The sequence below is a fragment of the Pipistrellus kuhlii genome, unplaced genomic scaffold (assembly GCF_014108245.1).
Source record: "Pipistrellus kuhlii isolate mPipKuh1 unplaced genomic scaffold, mPipKuh1.p scaffold_m20_p_10, whole genome shotgun sequence".
NCBI classification, from domain to species: domain Eukaryota; kingdom Metazoa; phylum Chordata; class Mammalia; order Chiroptera; family Vespertilionidae; genus Pipistrellus; species Pipistrellus kuhlii.
In genome coordinates, this window is record NW_023425405.1 from 12,685,385 (window position 1) to 12,707,871 (window position 22,487).

Below are 22,487 nucleotides of genomic sequence, written 5' to 3' on the forward strand. Positions count from 1 at the left end.
CCCAGCTGGACTGGAGATTATCTGGGAGAGACCCCATGGCTGGCAGAGGAAGGAGAGCTTCTAGAAGGGTGCAAGGCGAGACCCAGTGGAGGGCTGTGTGCACGAGGAGACTGAGCGCCATGGTTGTCAGGCATGGCTGAGCAGGCACGGGACAAGACAGAGGGCTGAAGGCCAAAGACCCAGAGCAGAGGTTCCCAACCTTTTGTTGCCCACGCCCATCCTAAGCATCTCTAAAATCCTGATGCTTGCCCCCGCCCGTTGACTTATAATTGCCATTATTCCAAATGTAAACTCCTATTGGCTTGGAGGACACCTCAAAGGCCACTGACTTGGTCTAAATAATCTTCCAAAGAACATGGCACCCATGAAAGAGAAAAATGAAAGAACAAAAGGACACTTGAAGATATCGAGGAAGAAATAACCCCAAAATGTAAAAAAAAAAATCACATTTCCAAGTGATTTCCAATTGGAACAAATAATCTTTTAAAACCTATCACGGAGAACTGAACTGCATCAATACGTCACCACAGATACTTCTATGATGTACTTGTATCTGATGCCTCTAGAACCACAAGTAGTGCAAGAAATGCACCCTTAATAACTCCTTCTCAAATCAGGCCCCGTTCTTCCAAATTGTCCCACTGAGAACGGTTGGAACCACTGACCTAGACTGATAAAGCAGAGGTAGGGGAATGAGCGGAACAGGCTCCCAAGGGCAGCGTCCCAGGAATGTGCAACAGAGGGGTCCCGGTGGAGAAAGGAAAGCTTACTGGGAACCATGTTTGCCTCCAGGGAGGAAGTCACACTGCGGGTTCACAGGATGTGAGCAGAGGGCATTGGGCAAACATGCTGATGCAGGACAGTATACGGAGGCCAAGGAGACTGCACTGGGCTGTGAAGAAGGTGGGCAATGACTTAAGGAGCACACAGAACACTACATGACGGGTTTCAGCCAGGAGATGCAAAGACTGTGACTGCAGAAAAGTCACGTGGCACAGGAAGGACAGTTGTCTTGCTAGGTATGCGGTAGACAAGCAAAGCGGCATAGATGATGACCCCGGTGCCAAGAGCTAGGCCATCAGGTGAGCAGATTCAAACTGTGGGAGAGCGTAGTAGTAGAGGGGACAAATTCCAAGGGGCAAAAAGAGTGAGAAAGGACAGGGAGACCAACCAACGCACTGCACCCAAAGCAAAGAATGGCAAAAAGGGCAACATGGGTGGCCACTAGGAGAAGGCAGCAAGTCTTAAGCCCCTGAGTGACACCTGAATGTGAAGGAACCCACCCAGGGGAAGCTCACAGAGTAGTGGGTGAGGCCAAAGAGCAATGCCGGGCTGGTGGGATGAGGTCCCAGGAGGATGAGGTGTGGAGAAGTGGCCCATGCAAAAGCCTGGGGACCACCGTGGCTGTGTGGAAGGATCATGCCAGGGCTCTGGCAGGAGGAATGAGGTAGAGAAAAGGGATAATATCGTGTGCTGAGAAGGTCCAAGTTGCGGACAGAGGTACTTCCACAAGGCATGAGAGTCATAAAGTCAGGGAGGAACGAGTAGCTCATGTGTGTGCGTGCATTAGGATTGTGGTCGTGGCGTGAGGAACAATAAGAGTGTCTCTTCAGACTGGCATCTGGACAGGAATGGGGTGTGTGCAAGAGGACAGTGTCCGGACATTGTGGGAATGGTGCCGATGCTGGGACCTTTGAGGAAAATGTGTCAATGGAAGGCTAGGGGCCCAAGGATGAGTGCGGCCCAGGAGTCAGGATGGGCTTCCACAGCAGTGATTCTTCCCTGGGGGGGGTGGGGGAGGGGGGAGGGGGTTTCCCCCCAGGGGGGGGGGGTGGGTGGGCACGACCCCCGAGGGAGGCCTATCACAACATCCGAAGTGGGAGCAGCACACTGCTCTAAACCACAAACCCACCCAAAAAAAAAAAAAATTCTAAAAAAAAAGAATACCCAAAGATGTTGCTGATAGGCCGCCTTGGGGGGTCATGCACCCTCGGGTGAGAATCACTGCGTGGAAGTGGCAGAGAGGAGACCTGGGCAGAGAGGTGAAGCATGAGCAGAGGGGCTCCTGAGTGGTAGAGATGGAGGCATGAGAGTCAAGAATGTCAGAATGGGGTCAGAGGACCCTGGACCAGGCAGACAGCGAGCCAATGGATGTAGCCAAGAAATGTCCTGGGAGGATAGGGGGTGGCACCCCGGGATTCACCTGGAGTGAGTAGGGAGAGGAGCACCAAGCTTTGTTCCTGCAACTGAGGCCTCTTGAGGAGAAAGGCTGAGGGAGACACGAGTGACCAACGGGGAATTTAGGGCGGACCGATGCGGTCACAGAGCACGTGGAGGGCCGTAGAGCAGAAGCAAGGCCCAGCTGGGACTGGAGATTATCTGGGAGAGACCCCATGGCTGGCAGAGGAAGGAGAGCTTCTAGAAGGGTGCAAGGCGAGACCCAGTGGAGGGCTGTGTGCACGAGGAGACTGAGCGCCATGGTGTCAGGCATGGCTGAGCAGGCACGGGACAAGACAGAGGGCTGAAGGCCAAAGACCCAGAGCAGAGGTTCCCAACCTTTTGTTGCCCACGCCCCTCCTAAGCATCTCTAAAATCCTGATGCTTGCCCCCGCCCGTGACTTATAATTGCCATTATTCCAAATGTAAACTCCTATTGGCTTGGAGGACACCTCAAAGGCCACTGACTTGGTCTAAATAATCTTCCAAAGAACATGGCACCCATGAAAGAGAAAAATGAAAGAACAAAAGGACACTTGAAGTATCGAGGAAGAAATAACCCCAAAATGTAAAAAAAAAATCACATTTCCAAGTGATTTCCAATTGGAACAAATAATCTTTTAAAACCTATCACGGAGAACTGAACTGCATCAATACGTCACCACAGATACTTCTATGATGTACTTGTATCTGATGCCTCTAGAACCACAAGTAGTGCAAGAAATGCACCCTTAATAACTCCTTCTCAAATCAGGCCCCGTTCTTCCAAATTGTCCCACTGAGAACGGTTGGAACCACTGACCTAGACTGATAAAGCAGAGGTAGGGGAATGAGCGGAACAGGCTCCCCAAGGGCAGCGTCCCAGGAATGTGCAACAGAGGGGTCCCGGTGGAGAAAGGAAAGCTTACTGGGAACCATGTTTGCCTCCAGGGAGGAAGTCACACTGCGGGTTCACAGGATGTGAGCAGAGGGCATTGGGCAAACATGCTGATGCAGGACAGTATACGGAGGCCAAGGAGACTGCACTGGGCTGTGAAGAAGGTGGGCAATGACTTAAGGAGCACACAGAACACTACATGACGGGTTTCAGCCAGGAGATGCAAAGACTGTGACTGCAGAAAAGTCACGTGGCACAGGAAGGACAGTTGTCTTGCTAGGTATGCGGTAGACAAGCAAAGCGGCATAGATGATGACCCCGGTGCCAAGAGCTAGGCCATCAGGTGAGCAGATTCAAACTGTGGGAGAGCGTAGTAGTAGAGGGGACAAATTCCAAGGGGCAAAAAGAGTGAGAAAGGACAGGGAGACCAACCAACGCACTGCACCCAAAGCAAAGAATGGCAAAAAGGGCAACATGGGTGGCCACTAGGAGAAGGCAGCAAGTCTTAAGCCCCTGAGTGACACCTGAATGTGAAGGAACCCACCCAGGGGAAGCTCACAGAGTAGTGGGTGAGGCCAAAGAGCAATGCCGGCCTGGTGGGATGAGGTCCCAGGAGGATGAGGTGTGGAGAAGTGGCCCATGCAAAAGCCTGGGGACCACCGTGGCTGTGTGGAAGGATCATGCCAGGGCTCTGGCAGGAGGAATGAGGTAGAGAAAAGGGATAATATCGTGTGCTGAGAAGGTCCAAGTTGCGGACAGAGGTACTTCCACAAGGCATGAGAGTCATAAAGTCAGGGAGGAACGAGTAGCTCATGTGTGTGCGTGCATTAGGATTGTGGTCGTGGCGTGAGGAACAATAAGAGTGTCTCTTCAGACTGGCATCTGGACAGGAATGGGGTGTGTGCAAGAGGACAGTGTCCGGACATTGTGGGAATGGTGCCGATGCTGGGACCTTTGAGGAAAATGTGTCAATGGAAGGCTAGGGGCCCAAGGATGAGTGCGGCCCAGGAGTCAGGATGGGCTTCCACAGCAGTGATTCTTCCCTGGGGGGGGTGGGGGAGGGGGGAGGGGATTTCCCCCCAGGGGGGTGGGGTGGGTGGGCACGACCCCCGAGGGAGGCCTATCACAACATCCGAAGTGGGAGCAGCACACTGCTCTAAACCACAAACCCACCCCCCAAAAAAAAAAAAATTCTAAAAAAAAAGAATACCCAAAGATGTTGCTGATAGGCCGCCTTGGGGGGTCATGCACCCTCGGGTGAGAATCACTGCGTGGAAGTGGCAGAGAGGAGACCTGGGCAGAGAGGTGAAGCATGAGCAGAGGGGCTCCTGAGTGGTAGAGATGGAGGCATGAGAGTCAAGAATGTCAGAATGGGGTCAGAGGACCCTGGACCAGGCAGACAGCGAGCCAATGGATGTAGCCAAGAAATGTCCTGGGAGGATAGGGGGTGGCACCCCGGGATTCACCTGGAGTGAGTAGGGAGAGGAGCACCAAGCTTTGTTCCTGCAACTGAGGCCTCTTGAGGAGAAAGGCTGAGGGAGACACGAGTGACCAACGGGGAATTTAGGGCGGACCGATGCGGTCACAGAGCACGTGGAGGGCCGTAGAGCAGAAGCAAGGCCCAGCTGGGACTGGAGATTATCTGGGAGAGACCCCATGGCTGGCAGAGGAAGGAGAGCTTCTAGAAGGGTGCAAGGCGAGACCCAGTGGAGGGCTGTGTGCACGAGGAGACTGAGCGCCATGGTGTCAGGCATGGCTGAGCAGGCACGGGACAAGACAGAGGGCTGAAGGCCAAAGACCCAGAGCAGAGGTTCCCAACCTTTTGTTGCCCACGCCCCTCCTAAGCATCTCTAAAATCCTGATGCTTGCCCCCGCCCGTGACTTATAATTGCCATTATTCCAAATGTAAACTCCTATTGGCTTGGAGGACACCTCAAAGGCCACTGACTTGGTCTAAATAATCTTCCAAAGAACATGGCACCCATGAAAGAAAAAAATGAAAGAACAAAAGGACACTTGAAGTATCGAGGAAGAAATAACCCCAAAATGTAAAAAAAAAATCACATTTCCAAGTGATTTCCAATTGGAACAAATAATCTTTTAAAACCTATCACGGAGAACTGAACTGCATCAATACGTCACCACAGATACTTCTATGATGTACTTGTATCTGATGCCTCTAGAACCACAAGTAGTGCAAGAAATGCACCCTTAATAACTCCTTCTCAAATCAGGCCCCGTTCTTCCAAATTGTCCCACTGAGAACGGTTGGAACCACTGACCTAGACTGATAAAGCAGAGGTAGGGGAATGAGCGGAACAGGCTCCCCAAGGGCAGCGTCCCAGGAATGTGCAACAGAGGGGTCCCGGTGGAGAAAGGAAAGCTTACTGGGAACCATGTTTGCCTCCAGGGAGGAAGTCACACTGCGGGTTCACAGGATGTGAGCAGAGGGCATTGGGCAAACATGCTGATGCAGGACAGTATACGGAGGCCAAGGAGACTGCACTGGGCTGTGAAGAAGGTGGGCAATGACTTAAGGAGCACACAGAACACTACATGACGGGTTTCAGCCAGGAGATGCAAAGACTGTGACTGCAGAAAAGTCACGTGGCACAGGAAGGACAGTTGTCTTGCTAGGTATGCGGTAGACAAGCAAAGCGGCATAGATGATGACCCCGGTGCCAAGAGCTAGGCCATCAGGTGAGCAGATTCAAACTGTGGGAGAGCGTAGTAGTAGAGGGGACAAATTCCAAGGGGCAAAAAGAGTGAGAAAGGACAGGGAGACCAACCAACGCACTGCACCCAAAGCAAAGAATGGCAAAAAGGGCAACATGGGTGGCCACTAGGAGAAGGCAGCAAGTCTTAAGCCCCTGAGTGACACCTGAATGTGAAGGAACCCACCCAGGGGAAGCTCACAGAGTAGTGGGTGAGGCCAAAGAGCAATGCCGGCCTGGTGGGATGAGGTCCCAGGAGGATGAGGTGTGGAGAAGTGGCCCATGCAAAAGCCTGGGGACCACCGTGGCTGTGTGGAAGGATCATGCCAGGGCTCTGGCAGGAGGAATGAGGTAGAGAAAAGGGATAATATCGTGTGCTGAGAAGGTCCAAGTTGTGGACAGAGGTACTTCCACAAGGCATGAGAGTCATAAAGTCAGGGAGGAACGAGTAGCTCATGTGTGTGCGTGCATTAGGATTGTGGTCGTGGCGTGAGGAACAATAAGAGTGTCTCTTCAGACTGGCATCTGGACAGGAATGGGGTGTGTGCAAGAGGACAGTGTCCGGACATTGTGGGAATGGTGCCGATGCTGGGACCTTTGAGGAAAATGTGTCAATGGAAGGCTAGGGGCCCAAGGATGAGTGCGGCCCAGGAGTCAGGATGGGCTTCCACAGCAGTGATTCTTCCCTGGGGGGGGTGGGGGAGGGGGGAGGGGATTTCCCCCCAGGGGGGTGGGGTGGGTGGGCACGACCCCCGAGGGAGGCCTATCACAACATCCGAAGTGGGAGCAGCACACTGCTCTAAACCACAAACCCACCCAAAAAAAAAAAAAAATTCTAAAAAAAAAGAATACCCAAAGATGTTGCTGATAGGCCGCCTTGGGGGGTCATGCACCCTCGGGTGAGAATCACTGCGTGGAAGTGGCAGAGAGGAGACCTGGGCAGAGAGGTGAAGCATGAGCAGAGGGGCTCCTGAGTGGTAGAGATGGAGGCATGAGAGTCAAGAATGTCAGAATGGGGTCAGAGGACCCTGGACCAGGCAGACAGCGAGCCAATGGATGTAGCCAAGAAATGTCCTGGGAGGATAGGGGGTGGCACCCCGGGATTCACCTGGAGTGAGTAGGGAGAGGAGCACCAAGCTTTGTTCCTGCAACTGAGGCCTCTTGAGGAGAAAGGCTGAGGGAGACACGAGTGACCAACGGGGAATTTAGGGCGGACCGATGCGGTCACAGAGCACGTGGAGGGCCGTAGAGCAGAAGCAAGGCCCAGCTGGGACTGGAGATTATCCGGGAGAGACCCCATGGCTGGCAGAGGAAGGAGAGCTTCTAGAAGGGTGCAAGGCGAGACCCAGTGGAGGGCTGTGTGCACGAGGAGACTGAGCGCCATGGTGTCAGGCATGGCTGAGCAGGCACGGGACAAGACAGAGGGCTGAAGGCCAAAGACCCAGAGCAGAGGTTCCCAACCTTTTGTTGCCCACGCCCCTCCTAAGCATCTCTAAAATCCTGATGCTTGCCCCCGCCCGTGACTTATAATTGCCATTATTCCAAATGTAAACTCCTATTGGCTTGGAGGACACCTCAAAGGCCACTGACTTGGTCTAAATAATCTTCCAAAGAACATGGCACCCATGAAAGAGAAAAATGAAAGAACAAAAGGACACTTGAAGTATCGAGGAAGAAATAACCCCAAAATGTAAAAAAAAAATCACATTTCCAAGTGATTTCCAATTGGAACAAATAATCTTTTAAAACCTATCACGGAGAACTGAACTGCATCAATACGTCACCACAGATACTTCTATGATGTACTTGTATCTGATGCCTCTAGAACCACAAGTAGTGCAAGAAATGCACCCTTAATAACTCCTTCTCAAATCAGGCCCCGTTCTTCCAAATTGTCCCACTGAGAACGGTTGGAACCACTGACCTAGACTGATAAAGCAGAGGTAGGGGAATGAGCGGAACAGGCTCCCCAAGGGCAGCGTCCCAGGAATGTGCAACAGAGGGGTCCCGGTGGAGAAAGGAAAGCTTACTGGGAACCATGTTTGCCTCCAGGGAGGAAGTCACACTGCGGGTTCACAGGATGTGAGCAGAGGGCATTGGGCAAACATGCTGATGCAGGACAGTATACGGAGGCCAAGGAGACTGCACTGGGCTGTGAAGAAGGTGGGCAATGACTTAAGGAGCACACAGAACACTACATGACGGGTTTCAGCCAGGAGATGCAAAGACTGTGACTGCAGAAAAGTCACGTGGCACAGGAAGGACAGTTGTCTTGCTAGGTATGCGGTAGACAAGCAAAGCGGCATAGATGATGACCCCGGTGCCAAGAGCTAGGCCATCAGGTGAGCAGATTCAAACTGTGGGAGAGCGTAGTAGTAGAGGGGACAAATTCCAAGGGGCAAAAAGAGTGAGAAAGGACAGGGAGACCAACCAACGCACTGCACCCAAAGCAAAGAATGGCAAAAAGGGCAACATGGGTGGCCACTAGGAGAAGGCAGCAAGTCTTAAGCCCCTGAGTGACACCTGAATGTGAAGGAACCCACCCAGGGGAAGCTCACAGAGTAGTGGGTGAGGCCAAAGAGCAATGCCGGCCTGGTGGGATGAGGTCCCAGGAGGATGAGGTGTGGAGAAGTGGCCCATGCAAAAGCCTGGGGACCACCGTGTCTGTGTGGAAGGATCATGCCAGGGCTCTGGCAGGAGGAATGAGGTAGAGAAAAGGGATAATATCGTGTGCTGAGAAGGTCCAAGTTGTGGACAGAGGTACTTCCACAAGGCATGAGAGTCATAAAGTCAGGGAGGAACGAGTAGCTCATGTGTGTGCGTGCATTAGGATTGTGGTCGTGGCGTGAGGAACGATAAGAGTGTCTCTTCAGACTGGCATCTGGACAGGAATGGGGTGTGTGCAAGAGGACAGTGTCCGGACATTGTGGGAATGGTGCCGATGCTGGGACCTTTGAGGAAAATGTGTCAATGGAAGGCTAGGGGCCCAAGGATGAGTGCGGCCCAGGAGTCAGGATGGGCTTCCACAGCAGTGATTCTTCCCTGGGGGGGGTGGGGGAGGGGGGAGGGGATTTCCCCCCAGGGGGGTGGGGTGGGTGGGCACGACCCCCGAGGGAGGCCTATCACAACATCCGAAGTGGGAGCAGCACACTGCTCTAAACCACAAACCCACCCCAAAAAAAAAAAAATTTCTAAAAAAAAAGAATACCCAAAGATGTTGCTGATAGGCCGCCTTGGGGGGTCATGCACCCTCGGGTGAGAATCACTGCGTGGAAGTGGCAGAGAGGAGACCTGGGCAGAGAGGTGAAGCATGAGCAGAGGGGCTCCTGAGTGGTAGAGATGGAGGCATGAGAGTCAAGAATGTCAGAATGGGGTCAGAGGACCCTGGACCAGGCAGACAGCGAGCCAATGGATGTAGCCAAGAAATGTCCTGGGAGGATAGGGGGTGGCACCCCGGGATTCACCTGGAGTGAGTAGGGAGAGGAGCACCAAGCTTTGTTCCTACAACTGAGGCCTCTTGAGGAGAAAGGCTGAGGGAGACACGAGTGACCAACGGGGAATTTAGGGCGGACCGATGCGGTCACAGAGCACGTGGAGGGCCGTAGAGCAGAAGCAAGGCCCAGCTGGGACTGGAGATTATCCGGGAGAGACCCCATGGCTGGCAGAGGAAGGAGAGCTTCTAGAAGGGTGCAAGGCGAGACCCAGTGGAGGGCTGTGTGCACGAGGAGACTGAGCGCCATGGTGTCAGGCATGGCTGAGCAGGCACGGGACAAGACAGAGGGCTGAAGGCCAAAGACCCAGAGCAGAGGTTCCCAACCTTTTGTTGCCCACGCCCCTCCTAAGCATCTCTAAAATCCTGATGCTTGCCCCCGCCCGTGACTTATAATTGCCATTATTCCAAATGTAAACTCCTATTGGCTTGGAGGACACCTCAAAGGCCACTGACTTGGTCTAAATAATCTTCCAAAGAACATGGCACCCATGAAAGAGAAAAATGAAAGAACAAAAGGACACTTGAAGTATCGAGGAAGAAATAACCCCAAAATGTAAAAAAAAAATCACATTTCCAAGTGATTTCCAATTGGAACAAATAATCTTTTAAAACCTATCACGGAGAACTGAACTGCATCAATACGTCACCACAGATACTTCTATGATGTACTTGTATCTGATGCCTCTAGAACCACAAGTAGTGCAAGAAATGCACCCTTAATAACTCCTTCTCAAATCAGGCCCCGTTCTTCCAAATTGTCCCACTGAGAACGGTTGGAACCACTGACCTAGACTGATAAAGCAGAGGTAGGGGAATGAGCGGAACAGGCTCCCCAAGGGCAGCGTCCCAGGAATGTGCAACAGAGGGTCCCGGTGGAGAAAGGAAAGCTTACTGGGAACCATGTTTGCCTCCAGGGAGGAAGTCACACTGCGGGTTCACAGGATGTGAGCAGAGGGCATTGGGCAAACATGCTGATGCAGGACAGTATACGGAGGCCAAGGAGACTGCACTGGGCTGTGAAGAAGGTGGGCAATGACTTAAGGAGCACACAGAACACTACATGACGGGTTTCAGCCAGGAGATGCAAAGACTGTGACTGCAGAAAAGTCACGTGGCACAGGAAGGACAGTTGTCTTGCTAGGTATGCGGTTGACAAGCAAAGCGGCATAGATGATGACCCCGGTGCCAAGAGCTAGGCCATCAGGTGAGCAGATTCAAACTGTGGGAGAGCGTAGTAGTAGAGGGGACAAATTCCAAGGGCCAAAAAGAGTGAGAAAGGACAGGGAGACCAACCAACGCACTGCACCCAAAGCAAAGAATGGCAAAAAGGGCAACATGGGTGGCCACTAGGAGAAGGCAGCAAGTCTTAAGCCCCTGAGTGACACCTGAATGTGAAGGAACCCACCCAGGGGAAGCTCACAGAGTAGTGGGTGAGGCCAAAGAGCAATGCCGGGCTGGTGGGATGAGGTCCCAGGAGGATGAGGTGTGGAGAAGTGGCCCATGCAAAAGCCTGGGGACCACCGTGGCTGTGTGGAAGGATCATGCCAGGGCTCTGGCAGGAGGAATGAGGTAGAGAAAAGGGATAATATCGTGTGCTGAGAAGGTCCAAGTTGTGGACAGAGGTACTTCCACAAGGCATGAGAGTCATAAAGTCAGGGAGGAACGAGTAGCTCATGTGTGTGCGTGCATTAGGATTGTGGTCGTGGCGTGAGGAACAATAAGAGTGTCTCTTCAGACTGGCATCTGGACAGGAATGGGGTGTGTGCAAGAGGACAGTGTCCGGACATTGTGGGAATGGTGCCGATGCTGGGACCTTTGAGGAAAATGTGTCAATGGAAGGCTAGGGGCCCAAGGATGAGTGCGGCCCAGGAGTCAGGATGGGCTTCCACAGCAGTGATTCTTCCCTGGGGGGGGTGGGGGAGGGGGGAGGGGATTTCCCCCCAGGGGGGTGGGGTGGGTGGGCACGACCCCCGAGGGAGGCCTATCACAACATCCGAAGTGGGAGCAGCACACTGCTCTAAACCACAAACCCACAAAAAAAAAAAAAAAAAAATTCTAAAAAAAAAGAATACCCAAAGATGTTGCTGATAGGCCGCCTTGGGGGGTCATGCACCCTCGGGTGAGAATCACTGCGTGGAAGTGGCAGAGAGGAGACCTGGGCAGAGAGGTGAAGCATGAGCAGAGGGGCTCCTGAGTGGTAGAGATGGAGGCATGAGAGTCAAGAATGTCAGAATGGGGTCAGAGGACCCTGGACCAGGCAGACAGCGAGCCAATGGATGTAGCCAAGAAATGTCCTGGGAGGATAGGGGGTGGCACCCCGGGATTCACCTGGAGTGAGTAGGGAGAGGAGCACCAAGCTTTGTTCCTGCAACTGAGGCCTCTTGAGGAGAAAGGCTGAGGGAGACACGAGTGACCAACGGGGAATTTAGGGCGGACCGATGCGGTCACAGAGCACGTGGAGGGCCGTAGAGCAGAAGCAAGGCCCAGCTGGGACTGGAGATTATCCGGGAGAGACCCCATGGCTGGCAGAGGAAGGAGAGCTTCTAGAAGGGTGCAAGGCGAGACCCAGTGGAGGGCTGTGTGCACGAGGAGACTGAGCGCCATGGTGTCAGGCATGGCTGAGCAGGCACGGGACAAGACAGAGGGCTGAAGGCCAAAGACCCAGAGCAGAGGTTCCCAACCTTTTGTTGCCCACGCCCCTCCTAAGCATCTCTAAAATCCTGATGCTTGCCCCCGCCCGTGACTTATAATTGCCATTATTCCAAATGTAAACTCCTATTGGCTTGGAGGACACCTCAAAGGCCACTGACTTGGTCTAAATAATCTTCCAAAGAACATGGCACCCATGAAAGAGAAAAATGAAAGAACAAAAGGACACTTGAAGTATCGAGGAAGAAATAACCCCAAAATGTAAAAAAAAAATCACATTTCCAAGTGATTTCCAATTGGAACAAATAATCTTTTAAAACCTATCACGGAGAACTGAACTGCATCAATACGTCACCACAGATACTTCTATGATGTACTTGTATCTGATGCCTCTAGAACCACAAGTAGTGCAAGAAATGCACCCTTAATAACTCCTTCTCAAATCAGGCCCCGTTCTTCCAAATTGTCCCACTGAGAACGGTTGGAACCACTGACCTAGACTGATAAAGCAGAGGTAGGGGAATGAGCGGAACAGGCTCCCCAAGGGCAGCGTCCCAGGAATGTGCAACAGAGGGGTCCCGGTGAAGAAAGGAAAGCTTACTGGGAACCATGTTTGCCTCCAGGGAGGAAGTCACACTGCGGGTTCACAGGATGTGAGCAGAGGGCATTGGGCAAACATGCTGATGCAGGACAGTATACGGAGGCCAAGGAGACTGCACTGGGCTGTGAAGAAGGTGGGCAATGACTTAAGGAGCACACAGAACACTACATGACGGGTTTCAGCCAGGAGATGCAAAGACTGTGACTGCAGAAAAGTCACGTGGCACAGGAAGGACAGTTGTCTTGTTAGGTATGCGGTAGACAAGCAAAGCGGCATAGATGATGACCCCGGTGCCAAGAGCTAGGCCATCAGGTGAGCAGATTCAAACTGTGGGAGAGCGTAGTAGTAGAGGGGACAAATTCCAAGGGGCAAAAAGAGTGAGAAAGGACAGGGAGACCAACCAACGCACTGCACCCAAAGCAAAGAATGGCAAAAAGGGCAACATGGGTGGCCACTAGGAGAAGGCAGCAAGTCTTAAGCCCCTGAGTGACACCTGAATGTGAAGGAACCCACCCAGGGGAAGCTCACAGAGTAGTGGGTGAGGCCAAAGAGCAATGCCGGCCTGGTGGGATGAGGTCCCAGGAGGATGAGGTGTGGAGAAGTGGCCCATGCAAAAGCCTGGGGACCACCGTGGCTGTGTGGAAGGATCATGCCAGGGCTCTGGCAGGAGGAATGAGGTAGAGAAAAGGGATAATATCGTGTGCTGAGAAGGTCCAAGTTGTGGACAGAGGTACTTCCACAAGGCATGAGAGTCATAAAGTCAGGGAGGAACGAGTAGCTCATGTGTGTGCGTGCATTAGGATTGTGGTCGTGGCGTGAGGAACAATAAGAGTGTCTCTTCAGACTGGCATCTGGACAGGAATGGGGTGTGTGCAAGAGGACAGTGTCCGGACATTGTGGGAATGGTGCCGATGCTGGGACCTTTGAGGAAAATGAGTCAATGGAAGGCTAGGGGCCCAAGGATGAGTGCGGCCCAGGAGTCAGGATGGGCTTCCACAGCAGTGATTCTTCCCTGGGGGGGGTGGGGGAGGGGGGAGGGGATTTCCCCCCAGGGGGGTGGGGTGGGTGGGCACGACCCCCGAGGGAGGCCTATCACAACATCCGAAGTGGGAGCAGCACACTGCTCGAAACCACAAACCCACCCAAAAAAAAAAAAAAATTCTAAAAAAAAAGAATACCCAAAGATGTTGCTGATAGGCCGCCTTGGGGGGTCATGCACCCTCGGGTGAGAATCACTGCGTGGAAGTGGCAGAGAGGAGACCTGGGCAGAGAGGTGAAGCATGAGCAGAGGGGCTCCTGAGTGGTAGAGATGGAGGCATGAGAGTCAAGAATGTCAGAATGGGGTCAGAGGACCCTGGACCAGGCAGACAGCGAGCCAATGGATGTAGCCAAGAAATGTCCTGGGAGGATAGGGGGTGGCACCCCGGGATTCACCTGGAGTGAGTAGGGAGTGGAGCACCAAGCTTTGTTCCTGCAACTGAGGCCTCTTGAGGAGAAAGGCTGAGGGAGACACAGGTGACCAACGGGGAATTTAGGGCGGACCGATGCGGTCACAGAGCACGTGGAGGGCCAGAGAGCAGAAGCAAGGCCCAGCTGGGACTGGAGATCATCTGGGAGAGACCCCATGGCTGGCAGAGGAAGGAGAGCTTCTAGAAGGGGGCAAGGCGAGACCCAGTGGAGAGCTGTGTGCACGAGGAGATTGAGCGCCATGGTGTCAGGCATGGCTGAGCAGGCACGGGACAAGACAGAGGGCTGAAGGCCAAAGACCCAGAGCAGAGGTTCCCAACCTTTTGTTGCCCACGCCCCTCCTAAGCATCTCTAAAATCCTGATGCTTGCCCCCGCCCGTGACTTATAATTGCCATTATTCCAAATGTAAACTCCTATTGGCTTGGAGGACACCTCAAAGGCCACTGACTTGGTCTAAATAATCTTCCAAAGAACATGGCACCCATGAAAGAGAAAAATGAAAGAACAAAAGGACACTTGAAGAATCGAGGAAGAAATAACCCCAAAATTTAAAAAAAAGAAATCACATTTCCAAGTGATATCCAATTGGAACAAATCATCTTTTAAAACCTATCACGGAGAACTGAACTGCATCAATACGTCACCACAGATACTTCTATGATGTACTTGTATCTGATGCCTCTAGAACCACAAGTAGTGCAAGAAATGCACCCTTAATAACTCCTTCTCAAATCAGGCCCCGTTCTTCCAAATTGTCCCACTGAGAACGGTTGGAACCACTGACCTAGACTGATAAAGCAGAGGTAGGGGAATGATCGGAACAGGCTCCCCAAGGGCAGCGTCCCAGGAATGTGCAACAGAGGGGTCCCGGTGGAGAAAGGAAAGCTTACTGGGAACCATGTTTGCCTCCAGGGAGGAAGTCACACTGCGGGTTCACAGGATGTGAGCAGAGGGCATTGGGCAAACATGCTGATGCAGGACAGTATACGGAGGCCAAGGAGACTGCACTGGGCTGTGAAGAAGGTGGGCAATGACTTAAGGAGCACACAGAACACTACATGACGGGTTTCAGCCAGGAGAGGCAAAGACTGTGACTGCAGAAAAGTCACGTGGCATAGGAAGGACATTTGTTTTGCTAGGTATGCGGTAGACATGTAAAGCAGGATAGATGTTGACCCCATTGCTAACAGTTTGGCCATCAGGTGAGCAGATTCCAACTTTGGGAGAGCATAGTAAAGGGGAAAATTCCAAGGGGAAAAGAGTGAGAAAGAACAGAGGAACAACGCTCTGCACTGAAAGAATGGCAAAAAGGGCAACATGGAAGGCCACTTGGAGAAGGCAGCATGTCTAAGCCCCGGAGTGATACCTGTGTGTGTAGTAACCCACCCAGGGGAAGATCACAGAGTATTGGAAAAGGCAAAAGAGCAATGCCGCCTGGTGGGATGAGGTCACAGAAGGATGAGGTGTTGTAAATTGGCACTTGGAAAAGTCTAGGAGCACTCCCTCAATGCTTGACTTGGCGAGGTGAGGAGAGGTCACAGAGAAGGCAGGTAAGCTACCACCATTTCTTAATGGTGGACCCAAAAAGGTAAGGCCCTTGGTACAGCAGATAGAGTCCGAAAAACCCTCTTATGGAAAAATTGCTTGCAATGGTGGAAAGCAGACTGCTACTGAGGAGAAGTGCACAGGTCATGGAAGGACCAAACAATCCTTCACCTGACCATCAGGTCATAGTAGAAGTACGATGTGAGTTTGAAGTTAAGGGGAGGGTTGCTGGACCAAGGGTGGAAAACATCACGAGTGCATTAGCTAGTGTCAATTTCCACCAAGGGGGATAGAGAAATAGAGACAGAGACCGAGAGGAAAAGGGAGAGATATTGGAATCTCAGACAGCTGTGAGACGATATATGTGGGTTTGAGAGTTGGGTCAATGGAAATGACTGCAAAGGAGATGGCCACCAGCTGGCATAGAACACGTGTCTAGACTCGCAAGAATATGAGAGCACTGAGGTTTGGAAATCACAGAGTAAAATCGAATGGTGGGGTTATTAAAAAGATATCAATATTGTAATGGCAATAGAGCTCAGGTCTGCAGAAGGGAAGCATGAATCTAACTGAGGAAGTAAGGTGGGAACAGAGTTGAGCAGAGCAAAGACCAGACGATCTGTTCCAGGCATTGGAACTCCCGGGGACCAGGAAGGCTCTGTGAAAGGATCTTGCCAGGGCTCTGGGACGAGGAAAGGGATAATATCGTGTGCTGAGAAGGTCCAAGTTGTGGACAAGAGGTACTTCCACAAGGCAGGAGAGTCATAAAGTTAGGGAGGAACGAGTAGCTCATGTGTGTGCGTGCATTGGGATTGTGGTTGTGGCGTGAGGAACAATAAGAGTGTCTCTTCAGACTGGCATTTGGACAAGAATGGGGTGTGTGCAAGAGGACAGTGTCCGGACAGTGTGGGAATGGTGCCGATGCTGGGACCTTTGAGGAAAATGTGTCAATGGAAGGCTAGGGGCCCAAGGATGAGTGCGGCCCAGGAGTCAGGATGGGCTTCCACAGCAGTGATTCTTCCCTGGGGGGGGTGGGGGAGGGGGGAGGGGATTTCCCCCCAGGGGGGTGGGGTGGGTGGGCACGACCCCCGAGGGAGGCCTATCACAACATCCGAAGGGGGAGCAGCACACTGCTGCAAACCACAAAACCCCCCCCCAAAAAAAAAAAATTCTAGAAAAAAAGAATACCCAAAGATGTTGCTGATAGGCCGCCTTGGGGGGTCATGCACCCTCGGGTGAGAATCACTGCGTGGAAGTGGCAGAGAGGAGACCTGGGCAGAGAGGTGAAGCATGAGCAGAGGGGCCCCTGAGTGGTAGAGATGGAGGCATGAGAGTCAAGATCGTCAGAATAGGGTCAAAGGACCGTGGAACTAGGCTGACAGTGAGCCAATGGATGTAGCCAAATGTCCTGGAAGGATAGGGGGTGGCACCCAGGGATTCGCCTGGAGTGAATAGGGAGTTGCAGCAGTTAAGGGCTTGTTATGTGTGCCTGCTGGGACAAGGGAATATTTTATGGTTGTTGTGGCAGAAAGCATGGCCAGCCCGGTTCGGAGATTGCACTGAAGAATTTGCATCTGGGAAAGATATGCCTGGTTTTGTCAAAGGGGAGGTATGTTAATAGCCAGTTGTTCAGTTCCCATTTGAATGCTATGGTGTCAAACTCGTAGTTATGAGCTATAGGGGCAAGAATTATACCAAAAGGTGACAAGTTGAGTGTGTGATGGTAATATTAGAAATTCCTGTGTGTTGATGAAAGGCAGATTGGTTACAAGATGAATGGGTAGATGAACATGGAGGTTTTAATCTGGGAATCTTGTTCAGTTTTCTAATTGGTCATATTGGAGGAATATAGATATAAGGCTAGAGTGATACAAATTCTAGTGTTAAAAGCAGGGGAAGTTGTGGTAAAAGTAATGTTCTATCCTTCTAACATGTGATTAAAAATTGAAATTATGTGCTTTATCTCTACAGAACGTAAATTTTACCAAGGGTCATTAATATGAATCCTAGTGAGAAGATGGAGATGAGTCAAAGTAAAAAAAAAACTCTGAGATCAATTCCTTAATTCAAGGTGTAGATTTAATACTGAGTGTCAGGAGTTAATATGGTTAAACCTGAACAACAAATAATGAACAGTCTACAGATTCAGAAAAAAATTTAGCTTCTATCACATTCCTATAGTTGGTTAAATTTACGTGGAGGTTTACAGAAGTGTAGGAAGAAAATTGAGAACTAAAGTATATATGAAAGAGTAATGCATTGTTAATTGGGAGGCAGCATCCCTAATAAAAAACAAAGCAACTCATTTTGATATAGTATATACCTTTTTCTTAGTATGTATATTTTCTATTGAAGACTCTTTAAATGAGTTATTTAAGTTTGCTGAAATGTTTTGAGATGAGACATATAATGCAGTCAGGCCTGATAGTCCCATAATAAAAGCAATATAGGGATTAGAACAGTTCTGCATAGGTAATGGGACACAAAGTTAAAATAGAGAAGAGATCCAAAGTAAGGAGAATTTTGTAGACTGTTGCTTATATATATTGTTATAGATGTAATAACTACTAAGAAGAAAGTTAAGTTTCTGAATAAGAAAGGTTGCTAAGGAAGAATGCTGCCTTAATGTTTTTCTTAAAATTTATGAGTAAAACAGTAATTGTTAAAGGCTAGAATATAAAAGTAGGACTAATTGAATTGAGACTTACTCTTTCCACAAACTGCCTATAAATTGAAGGAAGGAGTTATGGTGCTATCTTGGTGTTGGGTTAAAGCACATTTTTTTCAGATGGTGTAGAATTTTTGGTACACTTATCAAGTAAGGGAGAATGGGAAAGTTTAAAGACACAGCAAAGGCAAGAATAATTGAATAATTTTCTAGATGAGATTAGAAGGAGTGTGTCTCTTCAACTGTGGAAGACTTAATTTTTAAAGAGGATAAAGGAAGAAAGTAGATAGTTCCAGAATTGAACCGAAAATAACTCCTGTTTATTGAGTATTTACTACATGTCTGGCACTATGCTAATAAATTTATTTAATGATATTTCACCCTTTCAACAATCCTGAAAGGTTTAAAGAGGTCAAATAGCTTGTCCAAGGTTACACAGTCTATATGGAGCAGAGTAAGAATTCAAAACCCAATTTGTGTAGCTCTATTACCTATATTTCTTTCTATTATGCTATATAATTTTCAAGTTGAAGGAAATCATGATCTATATAATTTATTTCCCCCCTTTTGATTATAAGGAAAGTTTATTTTCTGAGATGAGACAAAGTAGAGGTGATGTGTAGATATTCAGGTGATAGGAATATTTGCAATGGGAAAAGGAAGGGATGGGTAAAAGACTTTTATTACTATCTATGTCCTGGTATTTTATTTCTATTCATTGTACAGCAAAGATTTTGGATTGGCCATAGATTAAAAATTTTAGAGTTTCTGACAAAAACAAAGGAATAGAAAGGAATTTGTTTTTAAGCAGATAGATCTGATGGGTCAAATATAAAGCAGTTTGAAAAGCCCAAGTGTTGAGACTTTTCTCCAAGATGGGATCACAAGAGATTATAATGGACTTTAAGCATCAAATCAACAAACCCTTTGAATTTAATAGGAAAAAAAAATCTCCAAATGCCAAATTTTTATTAATAAAATATAAACCATTAAGCAAAAGAGCCCACAGCCAGCAGATCAAAGGTTGAAACCCCTGGGCTAATTTGTAATATACACATTTTTTAAAAGAAATTAACCCCTCACTACAGAGGGGTCAGAAAAACCTCCCCTATACCTATTCTTTTAGTAGAAAAGTTTGTTGTTGTTGTTATTGTTGTTATTTCCTCCTGAACTGTATGTGATTGCAGTAATTTCAATGCTGTTGTTTTATGTATTTTGATATTGTAAAATTGTATTTACTGTATTCTGTTAAGACATTCCCTGGGGTCTGTGAGGCACTCAAGTTATCAGTTATCCAAGTGAGCCTGGAAAGGGAAGAGCTAGTGTTCTCATTTGGGAAAAGCTTGATTCTTCGATGGGTTCAAGCATTTTGCTTCCCTTTAAAATTAAGTGGTGAAGTAATGGCTTTTCTTAAAAAAGCAGAAGCTTGGTGAGAAGCACCACAGGAGGAATAATTAGGAAATAAGCAGAGGAGACCACCTGAGAAAACTGATAAAAGTGCAGATTATCCCAGGATGGTGACAGAAGCCACAGGACTACTTTAAGACTGGGCCCAAATACTGGTTTGGAACAAGAGTAAATAAAACTACTTTTACTTAAGATACAGCTAACTATGTTTCTGGCTGGTGGGCAAACTTTAGAAAAGTCTAACTAGAGGGAAATAGACCAGGAGAGAAAGTGAAGCTAAAAGGGAATCGAACAAGAGAAACCTCATTAAGGGATAAGGGAGGTAATGAAAGGTTAAAGTTGGACGGCCTCGAGCTTGAAGGAGAAATCCTAGAGGCCAGATAGGAAAGTGCCTTCCTAACCCAGCGGGTTATGGATCCAGGGTGGCTGCACCCCAGGGTCAGAGTGAACAACCTGGGATTCAGACCCAGCAACTGTGCCAATTTGAATCTACCTCGTGCTAGAGTGAGTAGCCTGGTCTATCATCCAACACAGATACGATTGGGCAGGGGTTCCCAGAACTAACATTTAAAAAGGGAGCTTGGAAAGGGGCTAAAAGGCAGGGTAAGTCCCTAATGTAATTGAATGATGACCAGAGATAACAATTCACTAGTACTTTTACGATTTCTTGTAACTGTGTACCTTCCTCAATATTTGTTAACTATTATCTGTTGTTTTTCCTGTACTAGTAAAATTTTTTTCCCTGTATCAGTAGTAAAAATTGTTTTTCCTGTACTAGTAGTAAAAAATTGTATTTTCCTGTACTAGAAGTAAAAATTGCTTTTTCCTGTACTAGAAGTAAAAAGTGTTTTTTCCAGTACTACTAATAAAAGTTGTTTAAAACATAAATGCAATGTGTGTGCATATTTCTGTGAAAACCAGGTAACCATTGTGAGTACTCCTTAGTGAATATGGAAAGAGAAGAAGCACTCAGGTGGGAAAATGGGAAAAATATATCATCAAGCACAACACACACTAGACATTTGCAAGAGATAGGTCAGAAGACCTCAAATCCCCAAACCTGTAAATACTATTATGGGCACTAGACGCTACCCACCCCATTCCTACCCAGACTCCACATGAATCAAGGAAAGAATTATAAAGCCTTTTTTCAACGTGGACACACACAACGTGGACATTTACTGGACTGAGACATACTCTTAGATGCCAGCCTTATGGTATAGCAGTGGTTACCAACTGGTGGTCCACAGACCACTGATGGTCCGTGGACCACTGGTGGTCCGTGAGGTTTGAAAGGTTGGCGACTGCTGGCAGACCCTCACAAACAATATGTTTTAAAATGCCATGAATCTACTAATAAAAAACCCTTACAAAGTCCTGGAAAGAAACACCAGGGAGAAGAGAGTCGTGCTCCTTCCTAGGACACATCAGGCAGAGGAACCCTTATCAGTGGTTACACTGTTCTACCAGAAAGCCTGCAGTCCTTCTGGGGCTACCCTTGTACGCATTCAGTTTCTCCTTTAAGATTAAATATCCAGCAAATTTTACTTAGAGGTTTAGTTATAAATAACATTTCTGCAGCACTGATTATATAACTATAAATACACCATCACTGTCATTACATTTAATTCTAGAGAAGAACCATATTCTTGAACCCCAAAAGTTGTCCAGACATTTAAGAGCTCAAGTGGAAATGCATTCTTAATCACGGAAGTATCTCTTCCCTTTTGCGGGTTAGTACCTGCTGAAGAGTCATCATCAGGCAAACGAACAAGAGTGTAACATATTCCTGGTTGATTATAAGTGAGGCTGGGGACTGGGATACAACACAGCACTTCATAGGAATCTGATGGTTCCACCTGCACTGTCACTTTCTCCAGTAGCTGGTCATTAAGAGTGTTGGTACAATCAAACTGAAAAGTCAGCAAACAGAAAAACATTATGAAGGATAAGAAAGGTTTGCAAGCAAGTTGTTCCTTCCTACCCATAACACATAACTCAGTTCTGGAATTCACCAACATTTCCTCTCCAAACAGTACTGCAGGTCTCCTCCTAAGGTTTTTCTTTAGGTAATAGGGATAGCCTTAAGTCCTTTTAGTTTTTAACCCATCATACGAAGGCATCTCTGTAGCCATGGGAAGGAAAACCAGAAATGCTGCCAAGTTCTTTTCCTTCTCTATAAAAGGAACTACTAGAATCACAATTACAAGGGAGTTAATACTCTCCAAGTCCAGTAAACTCCCATAGAGACTGGGTAGGGAACTTATCTCACCTGGAACACAAAGTGATTGGTAAACGTGTGCTTGACACAACGAACAAAGTATTCGGTCTCTGCTTCTGTAAGCTGAACAGGCTCAGAAGATTTGAACAAGGGTCCCAGATTCATAAACTCAGGGATAGCAGCCAATTGTTCTATCAAGAAAAAAGGAAATAAAGAAAACAAGATGAGATGATGACCCAAAATAAGAATAATCTAGGACATTATTCTAGATGCTTACAATGTTTTAAGTTCCCATTACCTAACTAATAATTAAACTCTGATATATCCCCAAGCTTTAATAAATTAATATTTTATGAGTTTATATACCCAATTACTAAAAGCACAAAACTATCTATTCCTAATTTCTTAGAATTTGAGTTCCCTGTCAACTAGGTTATGAAGAACAACATTCCCAGTTAGCACATTAGCTATGGCAACTGTAACGCCCCATGGACTTCAGATAGATAGCCCCAGCAACTATAGCCTGTAACAGCAACTAACCTATAACAACAAATATTCAACCACACAAAGATTTCCTGCACTGGAAATTCATCAAACTGAATGAAAGTAGTGCACTTCGTTATATTT

At 48.6% G+C, this 22,487-nt stretch overlaps 1 protein-coding gene and 1 long non-coding RNA gene across 2 annotated transcripts in view; both read right to left on the reverse strand.

Moving 5' to 3' along the window:
* The window catches only part of LOC123651795, a 25,490-nt gene extending 22,675 nt beyond the window's left edge, over positions 1–2,815 (reverse strand). Inside the window, exon 1 of the long non-coding RNA XR_006740719.1 lies at positions 1,913–2,815. This is a non-coding gene — a long non-coding RNA (uncharacterized LOC123651795). The remainder of the gene's footprint in view (positions 1–1,912) is intronic.
* An 8,125-nt stretch (positions 2,816–10,940) lies between these two features.
* The window catches only part of COPG2 (COPI coat complex subunit gamma 2), a 96,273-nt gene continuing 84,726 nt past the window's right edge, over positions 10,941–22,487 (reverse strand). Inside the window, exons 19-21 of the mRNA XM_036427078.2 lie at positions 21,912–22,051; positions 21,381–21,552; positions 10,941–11,823 (exon numbers count right to left, since the gene is read on the reverse strand). Coding sequence (XP_036282971.1) covers positions 11,540–11,823; positions 21,381–21,552; positions 21,912–22,051 — 596 coding nt within the window. The 3' untranslated portion in view covers positions 10,941–11,539. The remainder of the gene's footprint in view (positions 11,824–21,380; positions 21,553–21,911; positions 22,052–22,487) is intronic.